The 21,530-nt window shown below is 38.7% G+C and overlaps 3 protein-coding genes across 3 annotated transcripts; 2 read left to right on the top strand and 1 right to left on the bottom strand.

Annotated features, from left to right (window-relative positions):
• Positions 1-1,789: 1,789 nt before the first annotated feature.
• On the top strand, positions 1,790-7,853 carry LOC141754377 (angiopoietin-2-like). The gene is made up of 7 exons (XM_074613381.1): positions 1,790-1,890; positions 4,236-4,972; positions 5,872-6,106; positions 6,356-6,490; positions 6,612-6,828; positions 7,271-7,466; positions 7,642-7,853. Exons 2-7 carry the CDS (start codon positions 4,358-4,360, stop codon positions 7,786-7,788), a joined length of 1,545 nt encoding a protein of 514 aa, XP_074469482.1. The 5' UTR covers positions 1,790-1,890; positions 4,236-4,357; the 3' UTR covers positions 7,789-7,853.
• Positions 7,854-8,781: 928 nt separating this feature from the next.
• Positions 8,782-12,331, bottom strand: ndufb9 (NADH:ubiquinone oxidoreductase subunit B9). Its single transcript, XM_074612510.1, has 4 exons — positions 12,173-12,331; positions 10,727-10,919; positions 9,281-9,394; positions 8,782-9,181 (listed from the first exon to the last, which is right to left on the bottom strand). The coding sequence occupies exons 1-4, from the start codon at positions 12,259-12,261 to the stop codon at positions 9,050-9,052; spliced, it is 528 nt and encodes a 175-aa protein (XP_074468611.1). The 5' UTR covers positions 12,262-12,331; the 3' UTR covers positions 8,782-9,049.
• Positions 12,332-12,503: 172 nt separating this feature from the next.
• On the top strand, positions 12,504-20,313 carry tatdn1 (TatD DNase domain containing 1). Its single transcript, XM_074612496.1, has 12 exons — positions 12,504-12,622; positions 13,545-13,610; positions 13,706-13,755; positions 14,328-14,391; positions 15,936-16,079; positions 16,950-16,992; positions 17,532-17,617; positions 17,694-17,734; positions 18,122-18,198; positions 19,433-19,503; positions 19,798-19,924; positions 20,055-20,313. The coding sequence occupies exons 1-12, from the start codon at positions 12,541-12,543 to the stop codon at positions 20,155-20,157; spliced, it is 954 nt and encodes a 317-aa protein (XP_074468597.1). The 5' UTR covers positions 12,504-12,540; the 3' UTR covers positions 20,158-20,313.
• The last annotated feature ends 1,217 nt before the right edge of the window (positions 20,314-21,530 follow it).

The following is a 21,530-nucleotide window of genomic DNA, read 5'->3' as shown; positions in this document are numbered from 1 at the left end:
CTCCACTCCCATTAAGCATTTATAACCATTATACAAACATTTAAAAAATGGTTTATATTATCCACTAAAACATAGTTTGAAGCGCATATAAAGACATTTTTAATTGTTTATTAATATACAATATTTATCAACAATTAGTACTTCTTTACGGAAGCATAATGCATTCACTTGAGAGAGAAATATATGCCCTGTTTTTCTGAATTAATGAGATTATTATCTCTGTAATTTTAAGAAAAAACTATTACAGAAAAAAAATCTTCTCTGTTTTTCTGAATTAACAAAATTATTATTTTAATAATTCCAAAAACTTTTAATGAAAAAAAAATTGCTTTTCTGAATTAATGAAATCATTATCTAGTTTATTCTAAAATAAAAAAGTAGTTTTCATTAAGAAAAATATGCCCTGTTTTTCTGAATTAATGAGATTATTATCTCAGTAATTCTAAGAAAAGTTTTCATGGAAATAATTGCTGTTTTTCTGAGTTAATGTGATAATTATCTAATTTAATCTTAAAAAAAAAAAGTTTTCATAAAATAAAAAAATCTGCCCTGTTTTTCTGAATTGACAAGATTATTATCTTAATAATTCCAAAAAGTTTTCATGAAAATATTTTTTTTTTCTGAATTAATGAAATAATTATCTAGTTTATTTTCTAAAATAAAAAGTAGTTTTCATTAAGAAAAATCTGCCCTGTTTTTCTGAATTAAAGAGATTATTATCTCAGTAACTCTAAGAAGATTTTTGAAGATGACGCACGATGCACTCTTCAGCGGCAGCAGGAGATGCACCGGGCTTTCCATTAACCATAATGTAAACCCATCCACGAGGACAGTAAATGCACAGAGAAAGTGTTGTGGTGACGCAGTTTAAAGAGTGATGGAGACATACAGGGTGTGTGGGAGGGTTCGGTGGATGGGTCCAACAAACACAAAGCTTTCATCGAGGAGACCGCTGCTTGTGTCCCGTTTGTTAAGTTTCACTTTCACTTTACAATCAGCTGTTCGATCGTGTCCCGTGTTCACAACGTCACATTTTCACTTTACAAACTTTTACATTTTAAGCTCAACCATGTTGTTTTTTCCTAAACCTAAAAGTAGTTTTGTTGCCTGAACCTAAGCAAGCGGTTTTGGTAAATTCACAACATTAAGCACGTGTTTACTGCGACTGTAAAGTGACGTCATGTGACGAGTTGGGATGAGAACATGTTGGCCTGAATGCGTTTCAGATGAATCATCTTCTATCCGTGAAGCCACATCGATTCAACTGATCCTGGAGAAACACCACAATGTTCAGCAGATCAGAAGAGCTGCAAAGTCGACAAACTAATAACATATTATATATATATATCTACAGTATATTACTTAAAGACACGAGTCGGCTCCAATGTCTCAAACCCTAACAAAATAAAACTTAAATCGAGAGTTTCTCTTGGGATTTTGTTAATTCATAAAAACAGGGCGATTTTTATTTCTCAAGTGAATGCATTACTCTTCTGTACTTCTCCTATCTCGACATATTTTATATTATTACAATTGTGATTTATTATAAGGCCGTGACGTCAACAGATCGATGCTTCAGCTGAATATATTTCCTTCAGTACCACCTGTTAAAATCACTCCGTTGTTTCATTTGCTGTTTTACGTCAGATACTGTAACTTCTCCTCACATTATTAATCCCATTAAATGTAATCTATTACCTTCCAGGCCAACCGCTGCCAATCCCGTTAGAGGATTATCAGGATAAGATGTCACACCCGGTGCTGAACACATACACGCACATACACACAATCACATACACCCACGTACACACAATCAGTCTCCTGGCCGTCACGATGCTTTTCCATTGAGGTGAATTCAGAGCGGAGATGCTGGGACATGCAGGGCGACAGGTAGGAGTGAGATTCAGATACACACTTTGTGTTGTTTTTATTGTTTTAGACACTCAACAGTCAACATATATTCACCTTAAGTTGTGTTGTCAAAGTTGCGTTGCCATCGTGTGGTGATAGAGGACAGATGAGGACAAGGAAACAAACGCAGAAGACGTGAACACTGTGAAAAGGACAAATATATTGCCAGCGAAGAACAGTGATATTGAATGATTCTGGAAAATACGCAAGATTAAACATTCAGTGACGATGTTTGATATGTCCAGTAGCATGAATTAGGATTCCTTGTATCTGAATTTGGTCCTCTCTTATGGTACGTGTTCACAGGGCTCCGTTCTCTCCACGACTCCCACTCATTGTCTATGTAAGTAGCAATGCATTCTGGTAGCGTGGCAGCGCGATTCGAGAGACGGGGGCGTCACTTCACCCGCTCCTCATTTGCATAGCCGAGGCTACTTTATGCATATCAGGGGCGTCCGGTGCGACTCGCCGCCTCTGGAAACTCACGAAAAACTTTTTAAACTAACCGTTGTCGATCTAAAATAAAGACAGATTCATTAACGGCGTATTTCTCTCATAAAATGTTTTCAGAAACACATTTCGGTGATGTGTTTTCGTGATATAAGAGAAGAAAGTTTCCAAACGAGCCGCCATGTTGGTTCCGGTTTGAAAGCTGGGAGCAGCAGCCCACGAGGGGAAAGCGTTCGTCCAATCAGGTGCCTTAGTGGCAGCCCATCAAGCGTCCAATGCTGGAAAGGGAGGCGATCCCTCGCAGTAAAAAAACGCCCCTGTGGACACGTACCATTAAAGGTTGTTGTTCATCGGCTGATTCTCAAATATCAGATGTCGGAGCATCCTTGAATGCACCAACACGGAGTGTTTTCATGTACCTGGGTTTCCATGAACATTTGGTATTTTGCATTTGTGTTTTTTTTTATTTTTACACATTTTCTGAATGTCTTTGACAAAACAGTATACCTATGTAACTCACTGCTTGATTCCGCCAAATCCTACACACTGCACCTTTGTCAGGCTATTAAATTTGTGTTGTCAGTCGCTATAAGCCCCACAGATGTGAGTCTATGATATTGCCTAAACCTAAAGAAGTTGTAGTTTTGTTGCCTAAACCTGAAGAAGTTGTAGTTTTGTTGCCTAAACCTAAGGAAGCCTTCTTCATTGTGTTCAAAACATGACGTTTCATTCAGTTTTACATGTTAGAACGTGTTGCGTTTAAGTTTCACTTTCACTTTTATAACCTAGTAGGCATAGTAGGCCTCTAATGACCCACATCTATGGTGCTTATAGCGACTGATAACGTCTATTTAATGGTCTGATAACAGTCGAATCGGGTACATATTTCCAGTAAAATGTCCTTGTTCTGAACTGAGTCCACCATGTCATTTTTGTTTGAAAAGGGTCTTAATTTTCCCAAGATGTAAAGCAAATTTGTCCCTCTGCAGATAGTAAAGAATTAGACAGCTTAAAGGGGCCCAATATGCTTGTGTTTGTGGCACAGTTACATCGACTAAAGTTTGTGTAAACTTCATCAGGACTTTGTTTCAAATCTTCAACAGTTTGATTCCAACCAAGTGGTCTGAACTTTTCCTTTGACCTGGCTGGGACCTCAGCAGGATCTGGGCTGGGTCATCTGGCTTTAAAGGACCAGCATCCTCATCTGAAACTACACTTCACCCGCGACTAGTGAACCGCCCGGTGAACCGCCCGGTGAACCGCCCCGTGAACGATTCTTTTGCTTCTGTATTTTTCAATAGCTATATAGTGTAGAGCATATTATAAATCTACCGATATTTCCGAGCCATGGTCGGGGCCATAGATTCTAACTTACTGATATTTCAGAGCCATGGTCGGGGCCATAGATTCTAACCTACTGATATTTCAGAGTCATGGTCGGGGCCATAGATTCTAACTTACTGATATTTCAGAGCCATGGTCGGGGCCATAGATTCTAACTTACTGATATTTCAGAGTCATGGTCGGGGCCATAGATTCTAACTTACTGATATTTCAGAGCCATGGTCGGGGCCATAGATTCTAACTTACTGATATTTCAGAGCCATTGTCGGGGCCATAGATTCTAACTTATTGATATTTCAGAGCCATGGTCGGGGCCATAGATTCTAACTTATTGATATTTCAGAGCCATGGTCGGGGCCATAGATTCTAACTTATTGATATTTCAGAGTCATGGTCGGGGCCATAGATTCTAACTTATTGATATTTCAGAGTTATGGTCGGGGCCATAGATTCTAACTTACTGATATTTCAGAGCCATGGTCACATTTCATGGACATAAAGTTCACGAACTTCATCTTTGTTTTGGACAGTTCTTCCCCATCCTCAATCGAAGCCTACAAGCCAAGCCTAACTTTGCTGGACCTCAGCTTGACGTCTGACCCTGATGTTGATCCGGTAATTGAGTCTACCGGTGACTTCACTTGAAGTCGCTATGGACGGGTGGGCGAGTTACGCGATGGTAAGGATGAAGTGGCGATCCATTTTACTAACTTTTGTCTTACTGACCCACCGGTGTCACCAGCCTGTCACTGGTGACTTCGCGGCCTCTGATGAACGCTCAGACGTCAGACACGATGACGATGTACATCCCAACACCCTCATAGAAACCAACTGGGACACAAACTGGGACACAAACTGGGACATAAACAAGGACAACTATGAGGACGCTGACTGGCATCCTCCTTCCTCCCTCCTGGAAACACACTCTGACCCGTTCCCGGACGCCCCACCGGTGATACGCAGCGGCGACAGTACCGACCAAACCTTCAACCGGACTATTGGCGGTTCATCAGCACAGTGCGGCGAGTACAGCAGTCAGTTGACGTCTAGCGGCCAGTGCCGGCTGATGGCGACGCTGCCTCCGGTGCCGGTGGGAACGACGCAGCAACGCTGCCCTGATATGTTCCGCTGCACAGACGACATCTCGTATTGGCTCCACGAGAACCAGAGCAGAAAGGAGCAGCTGGAGGAGCTGAGGGAGACGATGTCACAGCTGCAGGAGGAGCTGAGGAACCACCGGCATCGAGTCAAGGCCCTGGAGGAGCAGGTACACTGCTGTTTGATAGTTTACGGTAGATTTGGTGCAGCATCGCCATGAAGGGATTTCTTTCACAACAATGACCCGCTAGATGTATATTATCCCTTACTTATAGCCTTATGTTCCCTCAGCAGCAGCTCTATGTTTGTCCATGTATTTTATAGGAGAAATAAATTATACAGGCACCCTCCTCTCTCTCTCTCTCTCTCTCTCTCTCTCTCTCTCTCTCTCTTCTCTCTCTCACTCTCTCTCTCTCTCTCTCTCTCTCTCTCTCACTCTCTCTCTCTCTGTGTCTCTCTGTCAGTCTATTTATCTCTGTCTGTCTATTTATCTCTGTCTGTCTTTATCTCTCTGTCCGTCGTTATCTCTCTGTTTTGACACCCACTAAGTCCTCCTTAACCCTGAATGCTAACAGGATTAGCTGCAGACCTTTTGGCCGAGGCCCTGCATCCTTCTGAGCGTGCCTGACCCAGAGAGCCTTTTTTCTGGGCTTCAGAGTCTCGAGGCCAGCCCCTGGTCAAAGTCGAGTTAAAGCTGCAGTCTGAGTCTTTGTTTGCTGACAGAAGTCTTAGTAGAGCAATGCTTTCCCTTCAGATTTGAGCGTGTGAGCTACTCAGTGGGCTAAATTTACCTACTTTTGTGTCCTGTAATTGAAAAGTATTAATTTTGGTGATTATCTTGATAATTCAATTTATTTAACCACATTAATGAGGCGCTAAAACTGAAATTGTACTTTCCACATTCACGACGGTTCACTTCTTCCAATTAAAAAAACACTTTGTTTTTAGATGCTGCAAGATTGTCTCAACTTTACCATTCTTTACTTCTCGCTTCCCTTTTTTAGGGCTAGCACTGTTTTCAACAGGAGAACAATGACAAACCAACACCTCTCTCTTTTTAACTCTCAGGGTGAAGAAAGCGTTGATTTCAAGTCGACCTTTGAACAGCGGTTGCGTTCTCTGGAGCTGCATCATGCCGAGTCCGAAACGCTGCTGCTCGTGCACGCGGCGCTGCTGCACGAGCTGCAGGTGCAGCTTCGCAACCTGTCTGCCACCGTGCAGCTCATGAGCCACAACGCCAGCTGCACGGTCAACGTCATCAGAACCACGCCGCTGCTCAGCATGCGAGACACATTGCCACCAGGTACACATGCAACCAGCACAGTGGTGAGTTGTGTGAATTGCATGCAACCTTACTGTCACGCAATCAAAACTACACACAGCAGCACTTCTTCACAGTTATACTCATTTTACTTTACAACGCTGTGATGACTTTAGGTGTAGCAAACAAAAATCTAGAAATAACAACAACTCAGGATTTCATTATGTTTAGTTGACAGTTTGAGTTTGCTGTGTGAAGCCCTGTCTCTCTCTCTGTCTGTCTCTCCCTCAGATGGACGGCACCTGTCTTTCTGTCCATCAGACTGTGCATCTCTGTATCACAATGGTGTTCGTCACTCTGGTGTTTACACCATAATCCTGTCTCCAGGAACCCTCCTGCCTGTCTACTGCGACATGGAGACCGAAGGTGAGACTCATGTTATCTACTCAGATAAACTCAGAGTTGGATTGAAGTGCCGTATGTTTGTCTACCAATATGTAAACGTTGCATATATCTTTGTGTGTATGTATATGTGTGTGGACTCCAGGCGGGGGCTGGACGGTGTTTCAGCGGCGGCGCGATGGCTTGGTGAGTTTTAACCGCGGCTGGTCGGAGTACCGCGACGGCTTCGGCGAGCTGCGAGGAGAACACTGGCTGGGCAACCAACAGCTCCACCTGCTGACCAACCAGGGCCACTACAGCCTCCGCATCGACCTGCAGGACTGGAGCCATGCCCACGGACACGCCCTCTACCACAGCTTCAGGTAGACTGACGAGATGTATAAGTAGCAGTGGTGTAATGTCATGAAGTAAAAATACTTCAGTACAGTACTTAAGTTTCACTATTGCAAATCCCGGTGAAATATGGTCTAAATGTGAACGTATAATCAATGTCTTTTCACCATAATCGTTTATTTAAATGTCCTTTTAAATTTAAAAAATGCTCACTGTAAAAGTACTAGTAATTTACAGTCAGTTTCCACTTAAAGGACAAATAAAACCATGTGACACAGCCTACAATACATTTGAATTTATTAAGCAACAATTTAAATATAACATGAACAGTGTTCTTTAAATACAATAATTGTTTTTGTCAACACCATCCCTGCCGGACCTCCCAGGAGCCTGCTGTGGTGGACAACTGTAAATAAAAGGTATTAAAAAAATATATATCATCGGTAACTATTGTGGTTTCTCCTCCTGCAGGATAGAGAATGAGGAGAACCAGTACCGCCTCCATGTGTCTGGTTTCAGTGGAACGGTGGAGGATTCGTTCGCTTGGTACCACGACCAGCACGGCTTCAGCACGCCAGACACCGGCAACATCTGTGCCGAGATCAGCCACGCCGGCTGGTGGTTCCACCAGTGTTTCTATGCCAACCTCAACGGAGTCTACTACGAGGTAGGACTATCTACAAGAACACACCACAACAGGCTGTAGGACCGTGCACAAGAACACAGAGCAGGTCTAACATTAACGGAGAGTCCGTCTGGTCCTATCCTGACTAAAACCTATAATGGTGTTATCCACTGTCTAATCTAGAATAAATATAAATATGTTAATGTTTTTCCACCAGGGGGGGCGCTACTCTCTGAAAGCTAAGAACTTGCTCGGGCCGGACGGCATCGTCTGGTTTTCCTGGAAGGAGTCAGACTTCTACTCTCTGAAGGCCGTAACCATGATGATACGACCACGCAACTTCAGGCCACGCTCGTCGCCATAGTGATGGAGCTGCCTCTAGTATGGAGGACAGAACCTGACAAAATCCAAAAAGGAATGAATAAATAAATGACTTTAATATGTCATTAAATGTAGCCAAAATCATATTTAAAATAAATGTAGCTATTAATTAATTGATAAAAATGTGACATTGATATTTCTGTTTTGTAGTAATTCCCTTATTTATTTACACTTTGGTAATTACCCTTTTAATTTTCATACGTAAATAAATACATACATTTAAAAATAAATGTAAAATAATTAATTTAAATTTAAAATAAATAAATAAATATAAAATAATAAATTTGAATTTAAAATAAATACAAATAAATAAATACATAAATAGATAAAAGGGAAAATTAAACAAAAGAGTAAATAAATAAGGGAATTGATACAAAGGTAAATATAAAGAAGCAAATTAAAACAGAAATATCAATTTATGTCACATTTTATCAATAAATTAATGGTTACATTTATTTTTCAATATTATTTTTGATACATTTAATTAAATATTTATTTATCAAGTCTCTTTATATATTCATATATTTTTTTATTTTGGCCGGTTACATCCTCCATATTCTAGGGTCTAACAGAAATAATCACAAATGTACCAAATATGTAATAATCCGCTGCTGAAAATAGTCCCCACAAATGCACTATTTCTGCCTGTATGATTGACATTTGCTAAAAACTACAGTGTCCAGCTGTTTAAAGAAATTACTGAGCCTTTTTAAAAAATAAACCTATATATTTGTGAGTAATTTTCTAAAGAACTACACCTCTTTTTTCTGGGGGGAAAACCCCCAAAAGCTGCTTTCTTGCAGAGTTACATGAGTAGAAGACACACATTTAAACATAATGACATGATCTGACTAAATTAATGTAAAACTTATTATTTTTCAGTCGGTCAACTTTTCATGCTTTACCTCACATTTAACTCATTGATGTCTAGATGTAGGGGATTTTCTTTTGAGTTGCAGACAAAACACAAACACAATTTACATCATATATTTATTTATTTATTTATTGGAACAATGATTCTTCTACAGGACTTCCCAAAGTCACAGACTTCCTTAAACTGACTCCTGAAGGATCCGTGTTCATTCAGGCAGGTTGTTTTCTCAGCCATGCAACCTGCACAGGTGACTTCTTTACAGACGGATGGTAATTCAACAAGAGGTCAGCCAGTCTTTGTGTGGTGAAGACAGTTTCCCCTCTGACTGTGTGGGGGGGGGGGGTGACCGACCCCAGGAGGTGGAGGGTGTTTATGTGGGGCGCTCCCTGGGTCGGGTGACGAACTGCCACCACAGAGGGGGGAGTTCTCCCTCCACACGGGCTGGAGGGAGGGCTTCGTTCTTGGGGCCGCCAGCTGGAGTCTCGGCCTTCAGCTGGGCCACCTGGAAGCAGACAGGAGGGCACAACCGTTAACAACAAGGGCTGCTACTGGCTGCTATTTTTATTATCAATTCATTGATTATTGTGTCCGGACAGCCCACCTCTTTGTCCCAGCTCTGCATTCTCAGTTTCTTCCACTGCTCCCTCTTGGAGAAGTAGTCAGGGTACACGGCCTTCTCTGAGGGGTGCCAGTGCTCCAGCACCCATTCTGGGACCTGGAGGGACAAAACAGAGCTCAGGATTTTCATCACGTCACATCGGGACTGTCAGTATCATGTTTTTGACTTTAAATATAATATATAATTGTTCCTTATTAGCTAAAATGGGCCACCTGATAAAAGGTATGAACATTTTGAGAATTCAAAAGAACAAATATAACCTTGACATTAAACAATGTTAAATTTCTTAAAGATTTTTTAACATCTGAGGATTTGATTTCTCAGAATATGAGATGGAGATTTGTTTCAAGTAAATGAGATAATCCAGTTGCATTCTCCTTACATCTCCAGCAGAGGGCAGTAACAACCTGACAGACACCGTCTCACATCAGTTCTACATGTCAATATCAGCCACATATAAGATTAATAGTTTGATTAAAATATCAGTACTGTAGGGGGCATTTTAAAACAGAGAAACCACTAATTATAAAAAGAGGAAACAAGGAGAAGCAGCTTGCAAATGTATTGTCTCCACAAAGCCACATCCTACATTCTTTTGTAAGATTTTACACGTATAATGTTTTTTGAGTTAAAAGAAAAACTGAGACCTTCCACGACTTTCTGGGTTTCGTCTATCAGCCTGTAGACTGCTTTTAATGTGAAGAATGTGGGCCGTTTTTTCCGGGGAAATCCAACGAATGTGACGTCATGCATACTCGTGAGTGTCTTTACTCTCTACAGCTCCGCTTCAGGGCAAACAGTGTGCAACCACAGCTAACGTTCAGTTAGAAAGGGAGTCTGTTAACGCCAACAAATGATCAACCCCCACCACAACTCAGACTTAGACGTTGGAATGTGACCAACGTCGGGTGGGAGTGGGATAGGTTATTTGGAGAACGGCAGCGTCAGTGCGAAGAGTGTGCATGCACGTGGGAAGTGAGTGGTGAAGCACGAGAGAGAGTGGCGGCGAGTGTGTGAGAAAACGAGGTAAGATAACATTACTGACAAGCATGTGAAATATGTAGTGATATTGTGTTTTTAGCCGCTAATGTTGCTAACTTTAATCAATGATGCCTGTCAATCACGTTCAGACTCCTGTGTGTTGCCTCACTGTTTTGACCGACGCTTGCGAGCAACAGGACGCTGTCGTTGACTTAACGGCCACGGGTGTCACTGTTATCAAGCTATTTCTGATTCTTTCATTGAGTCCTTTTAAAGAAAAGTCTCAGACCAATAAATTTAAATAATTGTTCCTTTAGTGTCAGAAATTGTGCAAAAACTGCAGGGCTATATAACCTTTTTCTTCGTAATGTAAGAGAGAAAATAATGGAGAAGGAAAAACAATTATATCCAGTGGTAAATTATATCACATGATGAAGACTGCCTCACCTTGTAGCACTCATATCTCTCGTAGGAGGTCCCTCCAGGAGAGTCGGGGAAGAGGTAGGGCTGTGGATGTTGGTTGGACCAGAACTCCTCCTCTCCCGCCTTCAGCATCATGGTGGCCTTCACCAAGTCCTTCTCCTCCTTGTTGTCATCGAAGCGAGCCCGCATCATGCAGGCGTAGAACCGGTATTTGTCTCTGTAACGGGAAAATAACCACAACCGTTACATTTCTTAAATCATACTTACTACTGACAGTGCAGAGGGAGACCCAAATATCTCCTGTAACTGCTCGGAAGAAGAACATATAGATACATAACCACGACACAAAAGAAAAAACATGTGCTATTCATTTCGGCTCTAACAAACAGCATTTCTTCCTCTCGAGAAAGTGTGCATTCCAGGCAGCCTTAGCTTGCACAGTAACAATGAGATGTTTGACATATAAAATGTCAAATTCTTCTTGATTCTTCTTCATAACTCTTGTCTGATATGCAAGTTCTGGAGATAAAGTTCTTTTTTATGTCAGCAGTTAAGTAACAAGAAATTGCAGCACAGAATTTGTTGTATAATTTATTTTTAAACTGTGAAATATATTTATTGAATATTTGTAATAAAAAATCTGAACATGTCTATGTAACTACTGTTTTGAACTTTCTAAAAAAAAATTCTATGAAATATAATGAAATTTCGATTAATTGTGCAGCCCTAATTTTGACTAGATCTAGAATAAATTACTTCATTAAATCAACTACTAACTGTATAAGAAACAGAGGCCTTAATTACTTTATAAAATGCTAAATCACTATACCTACCATACCTCGCTAATCTTTACTTAGTCTGAACTGCAACCAACAATACATTAATACAACTATTCATCAGATGGAACAGAGTTGGTTGCTTGATTAATTACTAAATAATAATAATAACTTCCACAGAACAGTGTTTGTCAACTGTAAATACGCAAATACCCAAGTTTTAAACTGGCTTAATGAATATGATGTTAGATGATTTCTAGTTATATCCATTCACATGTATTAGACTGAGACAAGTAGAGTATAAGTATAAACTATAGCTGGTTTCAGAGAGCTGACAACACAGGTTAAGCATAAATTAACTAATCTTTAACCAATATGATGTTTTGAACTAACAGGACAATGTAATTATATATTCTGGGTTTAATGAAGAGTAGGTGTTCTGATGAGGACAGGTGATCTGATGAGGACAGGTGATCTGATGAGGACAGGTGATCTGATGAGGACAGGTGATCTGATGAGGACAGGTGTTCTGCAGCAGGACAGAGGAATGAGTGACCTGGCTAGCTGCTAGCTGCTAGCTTAGCTGTTAGCTTAGCAGTTAGCTCAGCTGTACAGTTATCAGACTGCAGCGTCCTACTGTTTATGTTTCATGTTATTATTATTCTCCACAGAGCCTGAACGGAGCTCCTCTTACCTGAAGATGCACCATGACTCCAGGTGTCTCAGGGACTTCTTGTAGAGCCTCAACACCTTCTGCTGGTGGGTCAGGTAAGCTGTCGCCATCTTTCACCTCCTCTGTCACCTTCTCAGCGAGCCGCGGAGCATTCTGGGAGTTTAGCGTGTGGACGTTATGACCGTAAATACCTACACGATGCGCAACAGAAGAATAGAACAGTCAGAATTTAATTACGGATGTTTGTAATAACGACTAAATACAAGCACGTTCACTCCACATTGTCTGTCGTCTAAAATCGTTGAATTAAACAGGAAAAATAGTCAAAAAGATAGCTGTTTCATTAATGTGGCTGCGCTCTTCTATAGTGATTACGGTATTGCAGCAGTATGGTACAGCTGAGAGCTGCATGTTTAGTTCTCTTTAGGAGTGTTGCTCTCACAACCAGCATGGCACAGCACAAATTCATCGGTAAGACACTTTAAAGTCTAGATTAATAAAACATAAAGAGAAGGTAGATGACTCTAAATGTCACTGCATGCTGGTGTTGCTTGCAAACAGACTAACCTGCATGTTTTAGATAGCATGGGAGCTAGCTGGAGTTAGCCACAGCAGCAGTCACATTAGATGGTTTGTTTTTGGTTTATAGCAGTTCACAACTCCTGATGACAGCCTTCACTGCACTGCAGCTGCTAACACACTACTGTCAGCATCACATACTGTGTTGTGCATTAAAGTGAAGAATCCAGATAGAGTCAATATTAAAATATTACATCTTACCTCTGTGAGAATCAAACCCTCAACTCAAGTACTATACTTAAAGGTCCCATATTGTAAAAAGTGAGATTTTCAAAGTCTTTTATATCATAAAGTAGGTTTAAGTTCTATGTCAATACTGTTAAACTATCAAAACACTCAATCCAGGGATAAATACACACAGCCCGTATTCAGAATCTGTGCGTTTGAAACAAGCCGTTTGTCCACTTGTGATGTCACAAATCTACAATATTTAGACCATTTCACAGTTTTAAACATAAACATTCTAAATGTGTCCACCAGTTTATTTCCTGTTGCAGTGGATGTGAATGACATCAGCTGACATGATGTAAACATGGACCCAAGCTGTTGCCTAGCAACGCAATTCCGTTGCCATTCCGTTGAAATGCGCTAAAACGGAGCGTTTCAGACAGAGGGTGAATACAGGTATATTCAGACAGACAGTATGTGGAAAATAATGTGTTTTTTTTAACATTAAAGCATGTAAACATGTTCTAGTAGAAACCCCAAAATACAAGCATGAAACTGAAAATCAGCACGATATGGGACCTTTAAGTATACCACATGTTTGGTGACATATTGCAGAAGAGATCATTTCCATCCTCTGGCTCTGTAGATATCGGTGTGAACCTGACAGATCCCATGTTCAGAGGACTCTACAGAGGGAAGCAGAAACACGACGGTGAGCTACTCATTCACTTTGTTGAATCAGGAGTTAACCTGAGACCAGTTAATCTGAGAACAGTTAATCTGAAACCAGTTGTGACTTTCTGACAGATGACTTCAATCAGATCATTGACAGAGCTCTGAAAACCGGAGTTGAGAAGGTAAGTCATGTCTCCATCACTCTAATATAAGTGCACTTTGAGTTTTAACCAACTCTTTTGGTCCACACTGAAATATCTCAACAACTATTGGATGGATTGCCATGAAATTTAGTGCAGACATTCATGGTCCTCAGAGGATGAATCCTACTGACTGGTGATCCTCTGACTTTTCCTCTTGCGCCACCAGGAGGTTCACATTTGTGGTTTTGAGTAAAATGTTTCAGCCAACCTTTCACAATGAGACTTCTCCTTGAGCTAGACTCTTTCCATAATGTTGTCAGACCCTTATAATAACAATCAGAGCCTGTCACGACAAAAACAAGCACTTTTAGTGGATGTAAATGACGGTGTCATCTTGCCCCTATAGCACCGTATTGCAGCCTGTTAGTAGCTGTCGTCTACAGCGTTCTCCTAAATACTGGGCCGATTTCAGAAATTGTTGTCACTATTGGTCAGTTAGACACTAAAACATGTGAAAATAGAGTCCAGGTTGAAAAAGTTATCCTTTAACACTGAAAAGCCATTTTAAATTTTGTCTCATAAGTAAAGTAAAACCTGTTGCTTTGTTGCAGTTTATGATCACAGGAGGAAACCTGGAAGACAGCAAGGAGGCTCTTAAACTAGCTGAGACCAGAGGTAATGATATCAATGACAAAATACGAGTTGAACAAAGTGCAACCAAATGCTTCTTGGTTGATTTTCAGTGTCCATTGTGCCGTCTACGGTTGTATTGCAGTGCCTGAAATGGACAAAAAATGTGCCAGTACCCTAATTCAGCAGTTGCATGACATGATCGTCGCACGTGTCTTGGATATATTTATATTTATACACATTTCTTGGTAATATAACTTCACTTCAAATGTGTTTTTGTACGACATACATTTCCGCAGTTTGTCCATAAATGTAGACTATTTAGTTAATAAAAACTTATCAACATGGGAGTGGGCAAATATGCTGCTTTATGTAAATATATGTATACAGTATATTTATTATTGGAAATCAATTAACAACACAAAATTTAGTGTAATTTTGAAGCTTTATTTGACCTCCTTTGCGACAAGCTAGTATGACATGGTTGGTACCGATGGATTCATTAGGTTTTATAGTTTCATATGATACCAGTATCTTCACTCTAGCTTTAAAACTAAAAATTGTAAGTTGCGTTAATGCATTAAAGAAATTTGCACCATTAAAACAAATTTACGTTAACGCGATATTATCGTGTTAACTTTTACAGCCAAATATATATTTATACGCATACATTTGGTAATATATCTTGACTTCAAATGTCTTTTTGTATTAATTTCTTTACATGTGACATACATTTCCACATTTGGTCAAATGTCACCTTGAAGTGTGTCAAATCAACATACAGTAAATAGAGTATAACTGAAAACTTATTATTTAAATTTCTTCCTGTATCTTCTGTTAAATCAACATTTATCTCTTGCAGTAATGGTAGATATGTAGCATGACAGAACAAAGATGGAGAAAAGAGAAAGCATGAGAAAAAAATAAATGAAAATGGAAATTAGAAAAAAAAATAGAAAAAAAATGAAATAAAAAATAACTTCAACTGGAATTTAAAAAACGCGTTTTGCTGCTCTCTGGCACAAAAGACAGAAGTGCAGTTATTTCATGATGGTTACGGCTGTCAGTGGTGCCAACAACACAACATTAAACTTAAAAATAAAAAATTATTAAAAATGTTAAAATAAAAAATAACTATGAAAATAAATTTTTAAAAAATGGAAAAAACAAATAATGAAAAAAATATATATATGAAAAAAAATAAATTAAAAAGAATAAATAAATGGAAAATAGAAAAAAAAATGAAATAAAAAATAACTTCAACTGGAATTTAAAAACGCGTTTTGCTGCTCTCTGGCACAAAAGACAGGAAGTGCAGTTATTTCATGATGGTTACGGCTGTCAGTGGTGCCAACAACACAACATTAAACTTAAAAATAAAAAATTATTAAAAATGTGAAAATGTTAAAATAAAAAATAACTGTGAAAAAAAAAAAAAAATTATGAAAAAAAAATATATATGAAAAAAAATCCAATTACAAAATCCATAAGTCTATTTCTTCTTGAGCTAAATCTGCCTGATGTTGTCCTCTTATACTTGACCTTTTATACCTTTTATATTTAACAAATCTCCCTCTTTGTTATTCCAGATGAGTTCTACTGCACGGTCGGCTGCCATCCCACCCGCTGCAGTGAGTTTGAGCAGAAAGGAGAGTCCCAGTACTTCTCAGGGCTGATGGAGTTGGCAGCGGCACACAGAGGGAAGGTGGTGGCCATCGGAGAATGTGGACTGGGTGTGTACTGCTGACCGTGTTGCAAATTATTGCTGTAGAGCAACCATCAGGACTACTAGCCCACAAAGCCAGTTGACGAAGTTTAGCATAGGACCGGACCTGTGTGCAAAGTTTGTTTTATTTTCAAGCATGGGAAGGCAGATTTTCTACGAAGAAGAAGAAGAGTTTTATCCACAAGAAATTAGTCAATTATGACACTTTGCTTTTCTACACTACTATCTCAGTGTAAATATGTATATAGAATATAAAATATGAAGCGGTATAATATAGTGATGCACGGATACCGGATTGGATATCGGCCTGATACTAACTCAAATAGCTGGACCGGGTATCAGTGACAGTGGGGCTGATCTATTCAATTAAATTCTATGTTTATATACCATATACATTTACATACTGACATTTTTTATTTTAATTGGCCAAGTTGTTGCTGCATTAAAAAGATTTACACCTGAATTGTAATTCCTGTTAATTTTGAAGATTTTTTTCAAGTTTCTGCACGATTTAGTGTTTTAATAATAAATAATTCAGTAAATTTATATCTATGGATTTATTTGTTACAAGTTAGGAAAAGCAATGTTAAAGTCAATCCTGATGTTGCCTTATCTTCCTTATAACAGAATGATCCCAGTCACTTCCACACAGTGAGGCATACAGATTATTAGTTAAACACTGGTGTCGGATCGGTACTACTCGGTGTCGGCCGATACCCAAAGCCCAGGTATCGCTATCGGTATCAGGACTGAAAAAGTGGCATCACTAGTATAATATGAAATAAGTATATTAGAATATTAAGTATGCGGTGTCCTGAGTGTGGGAGCATTTCCGTTGTTTAATGATGCTGTAATGTGTTTCTGCTCCTTGTTCCAGATTTCGACAGGTTGGAGTTTTGCCCAAAAGAGACTCAACTCAAGTAAGTTTATTTGTCTCTTTTGAGAATATCATGAACAAGTAACGTTTTCAGTGCTTATGCTCATACATCTGGGTATCTGGAGAGCCTACCAACCCACAAACTGTGAAATAAGACAACCCAGTTAGTTAGTTTTTGTGGGCTGCTTAGATCAGAAAACATGTGATTCAACAAGCCTCTCAGATTTTGCTCCCCTTCCTATGTCGCATGCAGGCTCATTAGAATATATCGCCCACAGCGGAGAGAAATACCTTTGCAAAGGTGCACCCAGTGGGCGACCTCCGGGTGTGAGAAGTGAAGCCAATGCTGAAGCGCCTTAAACTTGCATTCTTTCTACCAGCCAGCAGGGGGCGACTCCTCTGGTTGCAAAAAGAAGTCTGATTGTATAGAAGTCTATGAGAAAATGAGCCTACTTCTCACTTGATTTATTACCTCAGTAGACATTGTAAACATGAGTTTATGGTCTCAATCGCTAGTTTCAAGTCTTCTCTATAACAGTAAATACAGTCTTTCGTCTGTTTGCTCTTTCTGGTCTGTAACAGATACTTTGAGAAGCAGTTTGAGCTGGCAGAGGAGACCAAGCTGCCCATGTTCCTCCACTGCAGGAACTCCCATCAGGAGTTCATCGGTAGGTTCGTGCACCCAGGACCTGGTCTGGGTTTTTATCCAAAGCATTTGACTGTTTCTGTGTCTCTCTTTGACAGACATCATGAAGAGAAATCGAGACCGATGTGTTGGAGGAGTGGTGAGGACATTGGTTTCATACTATTGCTCTAAAGTGTACTGATCTTCAAAAGTGAACTGTTTTAGTAGAAAGTAATACACGGCAACATTTTGCACTAGCAGGGAATCAAACTACAACTTTGATTTATTACTGAAATTATTGTTTTATATCAAAGTTTTTGATTTTCCAATATTTAACTACTCCCATTTCCATTGTGCATTGCATTGTGGGGGTCCTGGGAAAGCTCCAGTTTACAGGAAGTGATGCATTTAATAGACATGTGTTGCAGTAAAATCTGTACTCCTGTAACATCGTGTTACTGTTTTGCTACCGCTGAAGGAGCTTAATCATCTTTGTTTCATTATAACATGACTGTAGGACTATTTGTAAAACGTTGTTTTCCTTCAGGTCCACTCATTTGATGGGACGGCAGACGACGCTGCCGCCCTCATAGACCTGGACCTCCACATTGGAATAAATGGATGGTGAGAGGATCTTTGTTTTCTAGCTGAAGACTTGACCCAACATGAACTACATGTGGGCTCAGTTCCACATCCAGTCTAACTTTACTTACCACCGATCTAAAACACAAGGAAAGTGTTTGATTAGAGCCGACCAGAGACGGACTGTGGAGCCGACAGGACGACACGTTGCGTTTTTAAACTAGAAATCAAGATGCAACAAACTGGCTTGAAGCTTGTGAATTTATGTAGAATTTGTTCAGAGCAGATCAGATAAGATAAGATAAGATAAGATATTACTTTATTAGTCCCACAGTGGGGAAATTTGCAGTGTACAGCAGCAAAGGGGAGAGTGAAAAAAACAAGAAGCATCAGTAAAAACAAGATACAACACGGTGCAAAAAGCAAAACAAAAGTGAAACAAAATATGAACAATTTAAATAGAAAGAAATATAATTATAGGAACAATATAAACAGTATTGACTATTAACACAATTGTACAAGTGGAAAAATGATATTGCACAGTGAGAATGAATATTGCACAGTATGAACAACACCTGAGTAGTATTGATATTTCACAGTCAGTGTTCAATAAATGATGTCATCCCTAAAATAAAATAAAAAAGACAAAACTCTGCAGCTGCTAATGTTGATGATATGGAGGACAAATGTAACTCAACCAGCCCAAACCTCAATGAAAGGAAGAGTTTGAACGTACTCTGTATTTATAGAGCACGGTCTAGACCTGCTCTATAGGGAAAGAGTCTTGAGATAACTTCTGTTATGATTTAAAGCTATATAAAAATTAATTTAATTGGATTTAAAAAATCTCCTGGAGCAACATGACTCGTACAATATGCAGTTTTAGTTTTTTATCCTAGCGTTTTTTGTTTTTGTTTTTTAAGTTAAGACGACTCTGCAATCATGTGAACAATACAGTCCTGAGATGGATTATATGAACTATTATATCATCTGAAAAACAATTCAGCTGTGTGGTTCACACAGCCACCTTTATTTCTCTTTAATTCAAACTAAAGATAATTTCATTATTAGGTGCATAATAAAGGAACAGTGTGTAACATTTCGGGGGATCTATTGGCAAAAATGAAATATAATATTAATAAGTATGTTTTCTTTAGTGTATAATCACCTGAAAATAAGAATAATTCCTCACCACTAGATACTGCCAAATCCCACACACTGACCCTTTAACAACACTGCAACTTAAAAAGCGTTTATCGTTATTTCTATTTTTCAGTTCCTTGAAAACAGAGGCCAATATTGAAGCCATGAAGTCGATCCCCACTGAGAGACTCATGATAGAAACAGGTGAGTTGGTATTTGACTAACGGTGGCCATTGAAATGTTCAAGAAAAGCATATAGAGAAGCATAAAGTCAAATGTTCCTGATATTCCAGTTAAATTGCTCCAGAATTATTGTTTCACAACATCAGATTTAATTCTTTTCAGCACGTCATTGACGTTCTATCACAGTTGCTGTGTTTTATGGCTTCATCATTACATGAAATAAAATAAAAAAAATATCTAGTGCATTGCATTGCCATTTTAACTGTTACATTTATTCATTTATTCATGCATTAATACCTACCTGTTCCTTCCCAGATGCTCCGTGGTGCGGCGTGAAGAACACGCATGCAGGCTCCAAATATGTTAAAACTACATTCCCCACTAAGAAGAAATGGGAGGCGGGTCACTGTATGAAGGACAGGAACGAGCCCTGTCACATCATGTGAGTAATGAAGTTCGAGGGTAGATTCTCTGTCGAACTCAGTGGATATTTAAAGGCGAGCAAACATCAACGTTTTTCAATCAATCATTTTAACAGCTGACGTTTAGATTTCACTATTTGTCTCTTCCAGACAAGTTCTAGAGGTGATGGCAGCAGCGAGGGAAGAGGACCCGCTGGAGCTGGCCAACACGATCTACAACAACACCATCAAAGTCTTCTTCAGCTCCAGCTGATGATGAAGCACTTTAAACCTTCAGGAGACCTTTATGAATGTGTGTGTGTGTGTGTGTGTGTGTGTGTGTGTCTGTCTGAATGAGAAAACTCTCCGTTAGCCAATTTTTGAAAAGTCAAATAACTTCTGATCAGTCTTCTTCTGAAATAAAAACAATCATGGGTTATTCCTTCATTCTTAAATAATTGTCTGTGTTTCATGTACCTATAAATTAAGTTCCTATTGTTTTTTTCGACTGTTTTGCCATAAAAATTAAGCAATTATTTTAAGGTCTGCCTCAAGTTTACACTCCTTACACTCAAACTATGTTTTTAACATAATTCGATCTATGTGAATTCTATTAAGAATGTAAAACCATTTTAAAGTACTGTCTGCACAAATATATCAGTTATCATGTATAACTTAATAAAAACATGAAGTTTAACAAACTCGTTAACATTTGCATATCGGCTTTTTCTATTCAAGACATTAGGACATTCAATTTATACAAATAGTGTTAAACAACATGAATGGAATGAAAGTATAAAAAAGAAAAGACAAAAATAGAACCACATAATAGCACATTTGATTTAAAATGTTTCCAAAACTGCTATTATATCATTTACTTGTGTAGATAGCCTTTTTTTGTTTGTTTTTATATTATTTTAGAGTTTTGCAAAATACTGTCGGCTTTATTTTTTATTTTTTAATGCTTTCTTTATTGTACACATGCTCATTTACAGAGGTAGAAATTGATAGAGAATTAAAAAACAACAAAAAGAAGACAAAACAAAAATACTTACATTTACATTTCACAATGCCAGAGTTTAGTTTATATGTATCAAATTATATTAATTTAATAACTTAAGTTTGCTATTGATACAGTATTTATCACAAATGTTCCAAGCTTTCTCCCACTGCATATCATCAAATAAGAAAACATTCAAGATACACGCCGGTTATACAGTTACTAACGTTTGAAATACTTTTTGCTGGGAAGCTCCATTAAAATAATAATTTATATTACATTTACATTACAATTATAAAAGGAAATACTTTGTACAAGGACATATTAATAACATATACAGGCATATTAAGAACATAACACATCTAGATGAAGGGACAGAAACATAACTGAGTTTGTTCCTAATATTTTTTATAATAACACATATCTTTAATGTGTTTTGCCATAACTTGTCTTACTAACAAAAATAAAAATGGTGAGATTTATTAAAAGTAAATGGCCAACTGTCAGTACTCAAATGCTACGTCAGCTGCCACACCCTCTGACCCCGGAACTTACTCCTTTGGTTTTACCGGCATTTTGAATTGAAGAAATTCTTTATAAGATGATAAATAACCATATCTGTAATATCACATTCCTTAAGTGAGAAT

This window comes from Sebastes fasciatus, chromosome 17, assembly GCF_043250625.1.
Source record: "Sebastes fasciatus isolate fSebFas1 chromosome 17, fSebFas1.pri, whole genome shotgun sequence".
Lineage (NCBI taxonomy): Eukaryota > Metazoa > Chordata > Actinopteri > Perciformes > Sebastidae > Sebastes > Sebastes fasciatus.
Note: the sequence above shows the minus strand (reverse complement) of the source record. Positions and strands in the feature narration are given on the sequence as shown.